Source organism: Chrysemys picta, chromosome 20 (genome assembly GCF_011386835.1).
Source record: "Chrysemys picta bellii isolate R12L10 chromosome 20, ASM1138683v2, whole genome shotgun sequence".
NCBI lineage: Eukaryota > Metazoa > Chordata > Testudines > Emydidae > Chrysemys > Chrysemys picta.
The window spans coordinates 10,783,444-10,798,829 of NC_088810.1; the positions used below are offsets into that span (position 1 = coordinate 10,783,444).

The 15,386-nt window shown below is 49.0% G+C and overlaps 1 protein-coding gene across 1 annotated transcript; it reads right to left on the bottom strand.

Moving 5' to 3' along the window:
• Positions 1-824: 824 nt before the first annotated feature.
• On the bottom strand, positions 825-12,547 carry LOC135976770 (interferon-inducible GTPase 5-like). Its single transcript, XM_065574121.1, has 2 exons — positions 12,117-12,547; positions 825-2,759 (listed from the first exon to the last, which is right to left on the bottom strand). Exons 1-2 carry the CDS (start codon positions 12,484-12,486, stop codon positions 1,525-1,527), a joined length of 1,605 nt encoding a protein of 534 aa, XP_065430193.1. The 5' UTR covers positions 12,487-12,547; the 3' UTR covers positions 825-1,524.
• Positions 12,548-15,386: the final 2,839 nt, after the last annotated feature.

The following is a 15,386-nucleotide window of genomic DNA, read 5'->3' on the forward strand; positions in this document are numbered from 1 at the left end:
ACAGCCACTGGGAATTGTCTGTAACTCCAGCTGTGCAATCACCCTGCTAGGTGCAGCTGTACTGAGTGATGGAGGCATTAGCTGGAGCAGCGTGGTAGGGAAATGACTGTGATATGAGGCGATCCCTCCTCCCCTCTGGGTGTGTGATCAATGGAATGAGGAGCACATGTTCCTTGGGGATCCAGTATGCACCATTTCAGTGCTCCATTGTATTGGTTGTGTCATAGCGGGACACCGTGGTCTTCTTGGAAGAGTAAGCGAAAGTGCAATGGTAGATGGCAGTGTGTGCAGAAGGGTGACGGGGATGTAAAACTGAGCAAATGGGGGGTTGTTTCTGGGGGTAGATTCAGTGTCTGACTGTAGAACAGGTGTGGGTAGCTCCTGGTCAGTACAGCTCATCTAAACACAAGGTCTGCCTTAGCACAGGGAAGGAGTTTGAATTTGTGCTGCAGCTGACATGGGCCCTATTCCCTGAGGGACATGCACTGTCTGCAAAGGCAGAGGGTGAGTATGTGTGTTAGGGGTGTACTGGGGCAACACTGAAAGAGGGCAGAGTTAAGGGTGTGGGGGCTTGTAGCTAACTCTGTATTTCCTGGTGTTCACAGGCTGGAGTTTTGCTGAACTCGCTGTTTTGGAAGGGCCCAAGCTATTGCCAGGCGAGCTGAACTCTGCATTAATAAGATTTGTTAATCAATGAAGGATAATTGCTCCTGCCTCCCCTTGCCCCGTTACATTAGCAGCTGATGAGCAGGAGTCACTCCAGTTTTAGCCTATAGCTCCTCTCAGGCCAGCTAAACCGCCAAGTTGAAAGCACCACCCCACACTTGAGTGAAGCCCTTTATGAGTTTGCACAGCACCTACCGCAGTGGGGCCTGATGATTGATTTATGCTGCAGCAATACAGAAAATAAAAAAGAAGATTTTCTGGGGCATCATCTTACTTCTCCAAATAACTGTTTTCCCAGGGGCTGAAGACAGGAACCATTTAACCTGACACTTAATGGCAGAGGGAAAATGAAAAAGAAAACAGAAATGGAAGCAGAAAACATCCCTTGCTGGTGATGCTGTTCATTGGTAACATGTTTCCGGCACTGAATCTGCTTCAGGAGACCCTCTGCACTGGTGATAGATAATCCTAACCCTATAGAATATATAACTGGAGTTCACTGATACATCTTTAATGCAATGGTTAAAACATCCCAATCAGAAACCCTGGAAATCTCATCTGGTCTCTCTCTCATTTTTTTGCAATCACTTTAAGAAGTTTTGATGGTGGTTAAGTCCATTAATGGCTATTAGCCAGGCTGGGTAAGGAATGGTGTCCCTAGCCTCTGTCTGTCAGAGGGTGGAGATGGACGGCAGGAGAGAGATCATTTGATCATTATCTGTTAGGTTCACTCCCTCTGGGGCACCTGGCATTGGCCACTGTCAGTAGACAGGATACTGGGCTAGATGGACCTTTGGTCTGACCCGGTACGGCCGTTCTTATGTTCTTATGATATTTGATGCACTGGATTGTTTGCTCTTATTTGAATTTTTCATCCTCAAGGGCCTTGCTCAGAACTTTCTGAGCATCTTCCGCAGCCTCATTCAGAAAGCTCTGCAGCATGTAGTACGTGGTCCCAAAAGAAACTCCTGCAGCCAGCAGAGACCCCACCACTGGTATTGGGATAAAACTCAGAGCCGTTTCAGCTGCCATCGCTGCACCACATGCAGCCTTGCTTAGCAGCTTGATTACAAGCTCTTTAGATATTTCTGCAGCCAGTGGGGACTTTATAACCGCCCTCAGCTCTGGGACGGTCGTCCCCACCCTGTTGGCGAGATTAGTGAGTGAGGTTGTATCCAGTCCAAAGGCCTTACAGTAACGTCTCATGGATGTCACCAGGATGGTAATATCACAAGCAAGACCGAGACCTGGGAGAGGGATGGCAGCGGCAGCAGAAGACACAAGGGCTAGTTTCCATATCTGCTTCTGCAGTTCAGCCTTTTTCTTTTCCAGGATCTTTGCCGAGATGTTGGGCAGGGCCAGGATGAAAGTGAGTCTTTTGTGAGCATCCAGTTCCCGCTCCAGTGTCTCCTGCAGGAAGTGGAAATCGTATTTAAGCAGTTCCCAACTGGAGATCAGGAAAACCCGTAGGGAGGCCTCACCTGCTTCCCTCAGGTTCTTGATGCAGTTCTCTCGGATGACCTGCAGGATCTGTTCCTCATTGTAGGTGCTGGGCCGGCGGATCTGAGCTGCGTACAAGTCGGCATCCACTTTGGAGCGCACGTAATAAAACCTCTTCCCCATCTTGTGAATCTCTTGGGCGAGGCTGGTGTGGTGGGAAGTGAAGTGCTCTGAGGCAGTGATGATGAAGAAGTCGAAGTTGTTGAATTTTACCTGCTTGAGGTATTTGTCTGGCTGAAAATTGGGTGTCCTGATTCCTGGCAGGTCCCACATCGTTACGTTGGGGAGTACAGGGTGTGGATAAGCCTTTGGCTCCATCGTTGTTTCTACTACCCCAGTCTTAGCGGCACCTTCATCCTCATCTCCCAATCCCAAGATGGCGTTGACAAAGGATGATTTTCCAGAACCTGAATTCCCTGTGACTGCAATGTGCAGTGGGGTATTTTCTGATGACTCCAGAGACTTTTTCAGTTTCGCTGCTATTTCTGGGAGGTTTCCTGCTCTGGCAGCAGCTTCTAATTCTTCACTGTCCTCTTTGGAGAACATTGGCATGTAAGCTGCTGGCAATGGGTCACTGGGTTTTAGCTGCAAGTCTTAGAAAAGGGAAAGAAAGATTGCAATTAGTTATTTTATCAGACAACGTCACAACAGCTGGTTCATCTGTAGTTTGTTGAGGGACAAGGTTAATTTCAACACCATGAGTTTAAAATGCATAAGTTTGTAATGGCAATGTAACAATGGATAATAATATAATATATGGAGATACACCTATCTCATAGAACTGGAAGGGACCCTGAAAGGTCATTGAGTCCAGCCCCCTGCCTTCACTAGCAGGACCAAGTACTGATTTTTGTCCCAGATCCCTAAGTGGCCCCCTCAAGGATTGAACTCACAACCCTGGGTTTGGCCAATGCTCAAACCACTGAGCTATTCCTCCCAGCCTTGGATGGGATGATTTCCCAGTCTATTGTTTGCAGCGTTGCCGTAGCTGTGTTGGTTCCAGGCTATTAGCGAGAAGGTAAGTGAGGTAATATCGTTTGCTGGACCAACTTCTGTTGGTGAAAGGGACAAGCTTTCAAGGTCTGCTGTACGTGCTGGGCCGGTAGGTCTGAGCCACATACAAGTCAGCATCCATTTTGGAGCTTGAAATCCTGTCTCTTTTGCCAACAGAAGTTGGTCCAAAAAACGATATGACCTCAGCCACCCTTCCTACATATCAGCATGAAGTGTCCCTCGTGTTTTACCATCAACAGAAAATCTGGCCACTTTGATTCTAGTCATTGGACAAAGGGCTTGTATACGCTGGACATTTCCCAGCAGAGCTGTGCCAGTCTAACTACACCACTATAGCTCCCCTGTGGACACTGTCTCTGGAATTGGTGCCTTTTGCTGGGTGAGCTTATGACACTTTTAAAATGCTATAAACTAAACTGGGACAAAACACTCGTATTCTGAAATAAGGGTAGATATAGCAGTGCAATTATACCGGTATAGGTCTGTCGGTATGTTTCCCTGAGGGTGTTTCTAGTGGGATTCCTCAGAGATTGGATCTAGGCTTAACTCTATTCAACATTTTAATCAATGACCAAGAAGTAAATAGAGAATCACTCCTGATGAAATATGCAGATGACAAAAAGATTGTTGGAGTGGTAAATATGAGGTCTGGACCATCATACAGAGACATCTAGATCACTTGGTGAGCAGGGGTCATTCAACCAAAATGCAGTTTAATACAGCTAAATGTAAGGTCTGACATCTAGGATCAAGGAATGCAGGCCCTATCTTCAGAATGGGGGACTGTATCCTGAAAAGCAGGGACTCTGAAAAGGATTTAGGGGTCTTAGCAGACCAGAAACTCAACATCAGCTCCAAGTGCGATGCTGTGGCAGTAAGAGCTAATGTGATCCGTGGATGTCTAAAGAGGGGAGTAATGAGTAGGAGTCAGGAGGTCATTTTACCTATACTAGAATACTGCATCCTGTCCTGTTGTCCACGGTTTAAAAAAGATATTGGAAAAACTGAAAACAGTGCAGAGAAGAGCCATGAGAATTAGCTGAAGGCTGGAGAAACTGCCTGAGAGTGAGAGACTTGCAGAGCTCAGCTATTTAACTTATCAAAAGGAAGATCAAGAGCTGACTGGATTATGGTGTATCAGTATCTTCATGGGGAGAAAACACCAAGCACTGAAGGGCTCTTTAATCTGGTGGAGAAAGGCATGAAAAGGACAAATAGCTGCAGGTGAAATTCAGAAAATTCAACCTTGAAATAAGGCACAACTTTTAAACAGTGAGGGGGATTAGTCATTGGAACACACTATCAGAGGATGTGGTGGAGTCTAAACCTCTTGACATCTTCCAATCCAGACTGGAGGCCTTGCTAGAAGATGCTTTAATCAAATACAAGTTTTTGGGCTCAACACATGGGGAACTATACGAAATCCTATGGCTTGTGATATACAAGAGGTCAGACTAGATGATTCTAGATAAAATATACCAGCAGGTATTATAAAAAATATGACAAAGTACACACATAAATAAATAAATATTCAAAATCATAGTAGGATGTATAGTCATGTAGACACTGAGTATCAACTTTCATTGGTTATATTTTAATGGATTTAATAAGGAGCTCTGAAATAGCTTGACTTTAAGCCCTGATAGAGTGAAGTAACCTTTCACCCAGGATCCCAGCTGTAGTTTCAGTTCTGCAAATTCTTATTTTGTTTAGGAGGCCTTGTCCATCTTGAGGAAGTGTAAGCATGTGTGAATGGCTAGGGAACTACTTCTGTACTTTTGAAAGTCAAAAGACAGTGGGTCATGTGTTATGGCCAATCAGGCTGGTCCGACTGTGGGCTCACGGGCTGGGTCGAGCCTGCAGGACATTTCCAGTCAGCCCCAGAATGTTTCTGCCCCCACAGCAGACCTGCTCTACAAAATGGCACCCTCTGCACAGCCTGACCTCACACGTATAGTGCGTGCGAGGTCATGCTGCACAGAAAACGCTCTTTTGTTTCTGTATGTGGTCTGCAGAGCTGCTGCACAACTAGACATGCGGCCCATGTCATTGAAAAGGTTGGACCATTCCTAAACACAAGGGGTTGCGATCATGAAACTGTCATCACCTCCTGTTATTCTCTCGGTGTTGCTTCTTTGGGGGGGAAAAACAGACTCATGGACATAACTAAGAAACAGTACTCTGAAAGAACCCCCAAAATGGACCAAGAGTCAGAATGACATTGTCTAATCAATTATCAGAGGGTAGCCGTGTTAGTCTGTATCCACAAAAACAACAAGGAGTCTGGTGGCACCTTAAAGACTAAGAGATTTATTTGGGCATAAGTTTTCATGGGTAAAACCCCACTTCTTCAGATGCATGGAGACTAATCAGGATTGGATGACGGTCCTGGGGCGCCCCAAGGGTCAGTCCTGGGGCCGGTTTTGTTTAATATCTTTATTAATGATCTGGAGGATGGTGTGGACTGCACTCTCAGCAAGTTTGCAGATGACACTAAACTAGGGGGCGTGGTAGATACACTAGAGGGTAGGGATCGGATACAGAGGGACCTAGACAAATTAGAGGATTGGGCCAAAAAAAACCTGATGAGGTTCAACAAGGAAAAGTGCAGAGTCCTGCACTTAGGACGGAAGAATCCCATGCACTGCTACAGACTAGGGACCGAATGGCTAGGTAGCAGTTCTGCAGAAAAGGACCTAGGGGTCACAGTGGACGAGAAGCTGGATATGAGTCAACAGTGTGCTCTTGTTGCCAAGAAGGCTTATGGCATTTTGGGCTGTATAAGTAGGGGCATTGCCAGCAGATCGAGGAACGTGATCATTCCCCTTTATTCGACATTGGTGAGGCCTCATCTGGAATACAGTGTCCAGTTTTGGGCCCCACACTACAAGAAGGATGTGGAAAAATTGGAAAGAGTCCAACGGAGGGCAACAAAAATGATTAGGGGTCTGGAGCACATGACTTATGAGGAGAGGCTGAGGGAACTGGGATTGTTTAGTCTCCAGAAGAGAAGAATGAGGGGGGATTTGATAGCAGCCTTCAACTATCTGAAGGGGGGTTCCAAAGAGGATGGAGCTCGGCTGTTCTCAGTGGTGGCAGATGACAGAACAAGGAGCAATGGTCTCAAGTTGCAGTGGGGGAGGTCCAGGTTGGATATTAGGAAACACTATTTCACTAGGAGGGTGGTGAAGCACTGGAATGGGTTACCTAGGGAGGTGGTGGAGTCTCCTTCCTTGGAGGTTTTTAAGGCCTGGCTTGACAAAGCCCTGGCTGGGATGATTTAGTTGGGAATTGGTCCTGCTTTGAGCAGGGGGTTGGACTAAGTGACCTCCTAAGGTCTCTTCCAACCCTAATCTTCTATGATTCTATGATTCTATGACGCAGTCGAGGTGAGAGGTCTCCTGCTACTTTTGAGGTCACCACCATGACAGTTCAACAGCCGATGTCCCTACTTCCTCTTCCAAAGAAAGTAGAGGCACAGACATTGCAGACTGGCCAGCTGACCTGAGAACAGCCCCACGAGCTTGATGGTACCTGAGCCAGAAGACATTGCCTGTGTCGCCAAACTGCAGTTCCTGACTGACTCTGAAGCTCCACAAGACAAGCAAGCTCAAGAGCAGACACTTTTTTTCTTTTTCTAAGTCACTGTATTATTTTTGTCTCCTTACCAGGACATTTTCACTCTTGTACAGGGATGTGTGCCAGGGAAGTCCTGTCCTAGCCTTTTTCTAGACATGCATGTGTGTGTGGCCATTAATGGTAATAGCACGTGCTTATAAAGTTACCATTATTATTACTTCACTCTACCAAGTCTTAAAGTCAATCTTCTTCAAAGCAGGGCCGCCCAGAGGATTCAGGGGGCCTGGGGTCTTTGGTGGCGGGGGGCCCCCGCCGCCGAATTGCTGCCGAACACCCGGCACTTCGGCGGTGGGTCCTGAGGCGGAAGGACCCCCCGCCACCGCCAAAGACCCAGAATGGAAGAAGCTCCGAGGGCCTGGGCCCCGCGAGAGTTTTCCGGGGCCCCTGGAGCGAGTGAAGGACCCCGCTCCAGGGGCCCCGAAAAACTCTCGTGGGGGCCCCTGCGGGGCCCGGGGCCTGTGGCAAATTGCCCCACTTGCCCCCCCCCTGGGCGGCCCTGCTTCAAAGCTCCTTATTAAATCCATTAATGTAAATTTATTAAAAATATAACCAATTAAAGTTTATATTCAATGTCAACATGACTGTATGTCCTATCATGGTTTTTATTGGTGTGTGTACTTTTTCATATATCATTGTTATAATGAAGTTACTATTGGGTATTGATTAACCTAGGTTTACAGCAAATCTCAGGATAGATCTCTAAGAGTCACCTGGGATACACAGATTTAAACCTTAACCTATTCTTTCCACAAGGGCATGTATAAACTGCTAAGTAAACCACATAAGGATAAAAAGATGAAAAAAAGTCATTTAATCATGAGTTAACTTTGTGGTATGATTATTGGTTGTGTTCATACAATAATTTGTTGTTCTCTTTGTAGTTAACCAAGTTTAAGTAGTTGTCACACTGTCTAGAGTAGCTCACAACTTAAAGTGTCAATCTCAGCTCAGAAAACAGGACAGACATGATGTGTCAAGATTTCTGTGGGAAAACCTATTCTGCTAAAAATGGTAAATAACGCTGGGGCCACTGTTTCAGCTTCAATCTTAGACAAGGCTGTGGTTTCAGGGTACCTGGCAGCAGAATCTACCACAAGTATATTTTCTTTGTTCTCCTGGCAGGTTTAGTGAGAGATCTCACAAAATCTACAGACACTCTGGCAAAAAGCCTCTTTAATAATGAGCAAACGTTGCAGACAGGGGCGGCTCTATGTATTTTGCCGCCCCAAGCATGGCAGTCAGGCAGTCTGGTAACGCGGATTCAGCGGCATGCCTGCGGGAGGTCTGCCGGTCCTGCGCCTTCGGTGTACCTGCCGCCAAAGCCTTGGGACCAGCGGACCTCCCGCAGGCATGCCGCCGAAGGCAGCCTGACTGCCGCCCTCACAGGGACCAGCAGGCTGCCTCCCGCGGCTTCCCACCCCAGGCACGCGCTAGGTGTGCTGGTGCCTGGAGCCATCCCGGAGTCTGGCCAAGCACCTCTCAGGGGTTGCTAAGCATTAGAAAGACTGCTAGAAAACAGAGGCATGTCCAGACTCTTCAATCTACCAAGCACCAACAGAAACAGGCGAGAGTCAAAGCCCATCCCCCAGCATGACAAAGGAGAGAGAAAGAGCAGAAATTCTATGTTGTGGGTGGCAAACAAACTCTGTGTCCCATCCATGGGGTGTGTCACAGCCAGGCTCAAAGGCTGCCCCAATTCATTTGAAACCCCGAAAACCTGGGATTGGAGCAGCATGACTGTGGTGTATTGAAAACTGTGTTCAAATTATAAACTGTCACTTTAGAAGTAAGAAGAACGAGGAGTACTTGTGGCACCTTAGAGGAGTAAGAGGTTTCCTGGCCTTGCTGGCAGGCTAGAGGGCTCAGTGTGGAAGCATGTGATTAAAGTCGGTCTGCAAAGCCAGGTCAAAGCAAGTTGGAGTGAGCTGGGCCACAGAGAGCAGCCTGCTTTGTCTCGCTCTGGTTTGGATTCTTGTGTGGTCAGACTCGGGATTCTAAGAAATAGAGTCATGTTACATTGCAACTTTCTATCTAGAGAAAGTATGGTATGTTTTTATCTAACTTCTCTCTCTGTGGGCTGTGAACATCACAATGACATGCCTCACATCCCGGCTCACACAGCCCAATAGGACCATCCTAATGGCAGAAGCTACCTGCCCATACTGGGAGAGCGCAGACATCAGAGTCTCATTGTGAAGGGAGGGGGGCGTTGAAAAGAAAAACAACTGCAGTGACAGGAGTAACTGAGGGAAAAGTGGAACAAAAGATTCCTTGACACAGAGTCGATCCTGGACCAAGAGATTCATAAACTGCTCCTAGGCCAAAAACATCACTATTGATTTGAGACAGATTTCATAGTAATACAGTCAGTAACCTTAGCTACGCTCCAATACATCCCCAGAGAGCAGGAGACAGCAGGCACAGGCGGGACCCCACGTCTGCGGGTCAGAATGCAGAGCCCATCTGAACTGGATCTCATGGTGAAGGCTCCCCCCAAAAATATGGGGTGATAACAACACCCCGCCACAAAGAAACTAACGAGTTAAAAAGCAAACCAAACTAGCAGAGAGCCAGCCCCTGTTCACGGCACTTCCCAAACACAATCTCACCCGCGGGAGCTCCCACAATCTCCAGAGAGAGAGAGAAGGGGGGAGATGACAAGAGAGGGAAGAGGTGGGATGCTGAGCAAAGGGAATAGGAGAATTTTGTTGCAGCTGCTCTCGCCCTGCTCTGCATGTCCCTCCTTGGGATGGTCGAAGGGGCAGGAGGTTGGAACAGCTTGTGAAGTGAAGTCCCGGCCCCCTGGTGGGCCACTAGATGCTCTTACAGCCCCTGAGGAGCCCAGGAGGGCAGGTGCAGCTAGGAGTGGCTGTAGAAGTGCAGTTCTTCGCTGTGCACCACAGTCTGCTGCAGAGGCCTGATCCTGTCACTGCCCCATCCAGCCACCCCAGGAGCAGGGAGGGTGGGTCAATAAACGAAGGAGCGGTGGGCAGAAGTAAGGGTGGTAATACCGCACCATGCCACCCTTACTTCTGCGCTGCGACCTTTAGAGCTGGGCGGCCGGAGACTGGCGGCTGCTGACTGAGAGCGCAGCTCTGCAGGCAGCAGCGCAGAAGTTAAGGTTAGCAGCACCCTACTAGGTCATCCTTACTTCTCCGCTGCTGCTGGCAGCGGTTCTGCCATCAGAGCTGGGCTCCCGGCAAGCAGCCGCCACTCGCCAACTGCCCAGCTCCAAAGGCAGTGCCGCCGCCAGCAGCCGCGCAGAAGTAAGGATAGCAGAACCGCAAACCGCCCCCCCCCCAGTAACCTTGCAACCCCCCCCACAACTCGTTTTTGGGTCAGGACCCCTACAATTACAACACCATGACATTTGAGATTGAAATAGCTGAAATCATGAAATTTACTATTTTTAAAATCCTATGACTGTGAAATTGACCAAAATGGGCCATGAATTTGGTAGGGTCCTACTCATGTCCTTCTATCCCCCCACCCCACCTCATCCCCGGCACCCTGGTTCCCCTTTGTTCCCCCATCCCACCTCAGCTCCTGCCTCTATTGGTCTCTATTTCCCTCTATGTCCATGTCAGCTCCCCCTTCCTCCCCATTGCCCCCACCTTCCTTTCAACTCCTGCCTCCCTTTTCCCCACTTCCCTTTACCCCACCTCAGCTCCCTCCCCCTCATCCTCCTCCCCCCACCCCACCTGTGGTCCTGCCCCTGTGTTCCCAAATCCCATCTACCCCACTTAGCTCCTATCCCTTGGTCTCGCTTCCCCTCTATCTGCCCCAGCTCCCATCCCCTCGTCTCTCCTACTGCCACCTCCGTGGAAGGGCCCTCGAGCAGTTCTCCAGTTCAGCACCCTGCACTGAGGCAGGACCTAGACCTTCCCTGGCACGTGTTTGTCCAACGTGCTCTTGAAAACCTCCCGTGGCGGGGCTGCCACAACCTCCCGTGGCAGCCAACTCCAGGGCTTCACTCCCCTGAGAGTTGGAAAGATTTTCCTAATAAACGAGGCTAAGATTTTGGCATGGGTATTTTTAGTAAAAGTCACGGCCAGGTCACGGGCAGTAAAGAAAAATTCATGGAAGCCCGTGACCTGGCCGTGACTTTTATTAAAAACATCTGTGACAAACTGGGGAGCTACAGAGTCCCCACACCGCCTGCAGCAGCTGGACAGCTGCAGGGCCCTGGCTCAGAGATCAGGGGTCCCCCATCGCCTGCGGCTCGGAGCTGTGGGTTACCCCCACCGCCCACAGTGGCTCAGAGCTCCTGGGAACCACCGCAGGTGGCAGGGGGACCTTGCAGCTCCCAGCTGCCGTGGGCCGAAGTCATGGAGCTGTCTGGATTCCTAGACTTCCGTGACCAAATCGTAGCCTGACTAATATCTAATCTAATTCTTCCTTATTGCCGTTTGTGTCCATTATTTCTAGTCCTATCTTCAGTGGTCACAGAGAACAGTTGATCACCGTCCTCTTTATAACAGCCCTGAAAATGTCTGAAGACTGTTATCAGGCCCCCCTCAGTCTTCTTTCCTCAAGACTAAACATGATCTCAGTGAGGAACTCCTTGGGGTGAGGATCAAAGGGGGCATGGGGTGTGAGGAGGCATTAGATTAACTCTGCATTTCCTTGTTCTCAGAGGTTTTACTGTTAGGGTTTCAGCTCCCTACTCTGGAAGGGTTTATGGATCAGAGGTTCTGCTGAGTCACCTTAACTTTACCGATGACTTTTGTGTGTTAATAACAGATGTCAGCTCTGTGACGGGCATCTGAGCTTATCGGAAAGATCAACGTCCAATGTCTTGTTCAGGCAAAAGTAAATAACCCTGGATGGCCCCAAGGGCACAGAGCAGTCAGACTGGGGAATGACTTAGTGGTTCCTTCCCAAACTCTGCCCTCAGACTAAACTCTGCCCACTTCAGACGTCTCTCACAGCAGACTGTGCAGACTCTCCTTTTCCTCCCTCTCCCCTGCTGTCAACAGCAGCGAAATCATTCACAAAGGCACCATTTAAACGATCATCACGGAGGTTAACACCTAGCTGATGAGCATGGGGCAGTTCCCCACTCTCTGAGTGATTTTTTCAGGCTCTCTGCAGACTCAGGCAGACAACACAGCAATGGTTATACGTGGGTCACATTCTGAAGGTTTTCTATTTAAGCATTAGAGCCAGAGACTAAATTTTTGCAAATAGTGGATATTTTAGAGAACAAGATGGCCTCACAGGACAGGTGCTGATAAACCATCCTGCCATCCACCCTGATTCAAGCCCTATGATAATATCACAAGCAAAAGTAAAACCTGGGTCAGGATCAGCAGCGACAGCAGATGAGACCGGGGCACATTTCGATCTATGCTTCAGTGGTTTCACTTTATTTTTTTTCACGATCTTTTCCGAGATGTCAGGCCGGGCCAGGATGAAAGCGAGTCCCTTGTGAGCGTCCAGCTCCCTCTCCAGTGTCTCTTGCAGGAGCTGGAAATCGTACTTGTGCAGTTCCCAGCTGCAGAGCAGGAAAACCCGTGGGGATGCCTCACCCCCTTCTCTCAGGTTCTCTATACAGTCCTCCCTGATCTCCTGCAGGAGTCTCTCCTTGTTGAAATTCTTTTTCCTTTTCCCAGCATTCAAGTCATTATCCACTTTGGAGCGCACGTAGTAAAACCTCTTCCCCATCTTGTGAATCTCCTGGGCGAGGCTGGTGTGGTGGGAAGTGAAGCACTCTGACGCGATGATGATGAAGTCATAGTTGTTGAATTTTACCTCTTTGAGGTATTCATCTGGCTGAAAATTGGGAGTCCCAATTCCTGGCAGGTCCCATATTGTTACATTGGGGAGTACAGGGTAAGCGTTTGGCTCCATTGTTGTTTCTACCACCCCAGTCTCAGCGGCACCTTCATCTTCATCTCCCAGTCCCCGGATGGCCTTGACAAAGGACGATTTTCCGGAGCCCGACTCTCCCGTGACAGCAATGTGGAGTTGGGTGTTTTCTATCAACTCTACAGACACCTTCAGCTTTGTTGCTATTTCTGTGAGGTTTCCTGTTTTGGCCGCAGCTTCTAATTCTTCAAAGTCCTTTTTGGAGAACTTAGCACCCATGGCTGCTTGGCAGCGGTTCGATCAGTCTCAGGTATGTCTTAGGAAAGGGAAAGAAATATTGCAATTAGCTATTTTCATCAGGCAAAGTCACAACAGCTCGTTTGACTAAAATTTGTCAGGGGAAAAGGTTGATTTCAGCAAAGATAAGAGTTAAGAGGAGGAGGTAAAAGCAGAGGGAGAATTTTGTTCTGAACGGGGGAAATCTGTGTCTGGCCAGTGAGCAAACCCAGCTCCTAGCTCAGTCCCTCTCTGAACCTTCATCTTTCCAGAATGGCGCTCATTTCTCCTCCTTTACTGATGGTCTCATCTTGAGAGAAGGCTCTGCCCTATCGACCGAGGTACCTATGCAACGCCCATCACAGTGGTATCTGAGCACCTGATTGGGTACCACGGATGGATTAAAAGTGGATTCTGGGATCTGAGGCCCACAATCTGAATAGGACAATAAGTCAGGAGCAGAACAGCTATTGGCAATGCATGGGGTCCTGCTGATTGGCATCATCCAGCCAGCTGCTGGGGTGAGCTTGGACTGGCCAGACTGCAGGGAGATCAAAGAGGGACAGAGGAGAGAAAGATCAGCACGTCTCTGGGGGCAGGTAGCAGAGACAGGAGTCAGAATTGGCCATGGGCTGGGAGCCAGATCACTATGCTGAGGTGTTGAGGGGTCTGAGACCCATCTTCCCTGCACCACCTTCTGCCTGACACTGAATCAGCCACAGACACTGGGGGTGAGGAACCCGTCACAGTGCCACCAAACTCTCAGAGTCCGATTCCACCGCCTGCTTCCAGAAAGGAAGTAACGACCCTCAGAGCAAGTAACGAACCTCAGAGCAAGTAGCCCTGCCCAGGGGGCAATCAGAAATCAGCAGCATCTCCCATCCTGCTGGCAATCACAACAGATTGGTCTTTGGAGTCTTCATATGGGTGGAGACAGCTGCTGGGCAGGGCCGGCTTTAGGAAGTGCAGGGCCCAATTCGAACAGTTTCGATGGGGCCCCAGGAGGGATGACTAAAAAAAAAGCCATTTAAAAAGAACCCTTTCATTTCTTCCACGTATTATTTACTTTCCATGACTATATAAATAATAACAAAATGATATATTACATACGTTGCATCATATTTAAATTAGCTGATTTTCACTTTCATATTAGGAAAATAATTCTTGTTTTGATAGTTGTACCACTGATTTTCTTCAATAATGTTTATTTTATTAAAATTTATACAATATTTCCTTATTAATATAAAATTGTGCCCTCCTTCCCCCCCCCAGCGCCTCCCGGCCACGGAAACAAACCCTGCTTCCCCAGCGCCGCCCCGCCGAAACAGCTGTGGGCCAAAAAGGAAGGTTGGGGGGCGGGGCGGAAGAAATGGCACACATAGGGTGACCAGATCACAGCAGTAAAATAGGACCCGACCCCTCCCCGCGAGGCCCCACCATCACACCCCTCTTCACCCCCTAGCCCCCCGCTGGCTTGCTGCATCCCTCCTAGTTAGTCCCCCACGAACCACTTGTCTCCTTTCACCTTCTCCCTCCCCTGCCAGAAACCCCCATGCCCGCCCCTAGAACTCCTGCTGGCTCACTGCTTGCCTCTTTGCCCACCCGCCGCTTGCCCACCCACTCGCCGCTCTTCCCCCCAAGTATAAAGCCTCATTCAAAGACCCAAGGGTCACTATATTACTGCACACAGCAGTCAATCAGTGCAGTTGTAGATAAATCTCTGCATTATGCATTTTTGTATAACTTTTATATGACTTTGTATTGAACCTTGGTAATGTTATAGCTGGCCCCTAAGGTAGTATAAATTAAGGTAAAAGAAAAATGTCTTTTTGGTAGAAGTAGAATAAGATCTTCCCCGCACTTTGTAATCAATTGACCTGTTGAATGAATGAGGTGTGAATGAGGAAGGTGTGGAAGGCAGGCACTTCCAGACAGCTGCAACCCTTGGAGAGGGGCTGGGAGCCAGCCAAGGAGAGCTTTGCCCAGGGCTGAGTGGGACAGAGTTTGGGTGTAGGCAAGGCTGGGGCACGGTGTGGGGTGCAGGATGGGTGGAGGGGTGCAGGCTCTGGGAGGGAGTGTGGAGGGGTGGGTGCAGGCTCTGGGACAGAGTTTGGGGGCTGGAGAGGGAGTGGTGGGTGCTGTGGGGGAGAGGACTGCCATCACATGTGGCTTCCTTCCTCCCCTGCTGCCCCTCACCATAGCCTCGGTGAGGTATGGGGCTGCCCCTTGCCCAGTGTTTGCAGGAGTGGTGGCTGGGGGGAAACCCAGTCAAACTCTCATTTTACTCTTTCGTTGATGGGTCACTTTAACCCCTTACAAACCCCTTCCCGCCTCTCTCACCCCCCTTTTCTACTGGGCTTGTTTGATCTTTTCGGTGTAGCCAGATGAAAACCACAAACCCCAGAGAGAGCAACAGGCTGGAAGACTAGACTGAACCCACCACCCACCCAGCCTAGTCCATCCCAGAGCCCAGGACTGAG

Bases quoted from the DNA above. Each gene is read 5' to 3' on its own strand.
- LOC135976770 (XM_065574121.1), bottom strand. From the start codon at position 12,486: ATGGGGAAGAGGTTTTACTACGTGCGCTCCAAAGTGGATAATGACTTG. The intron at 2,760-12,116 runs GTTTTACTTTTG...CCCTTTTCTAAG, and splicing joins CGCTGCTGATCCTGACCCAG to ACTTGCAGCTAAAACCCAGT.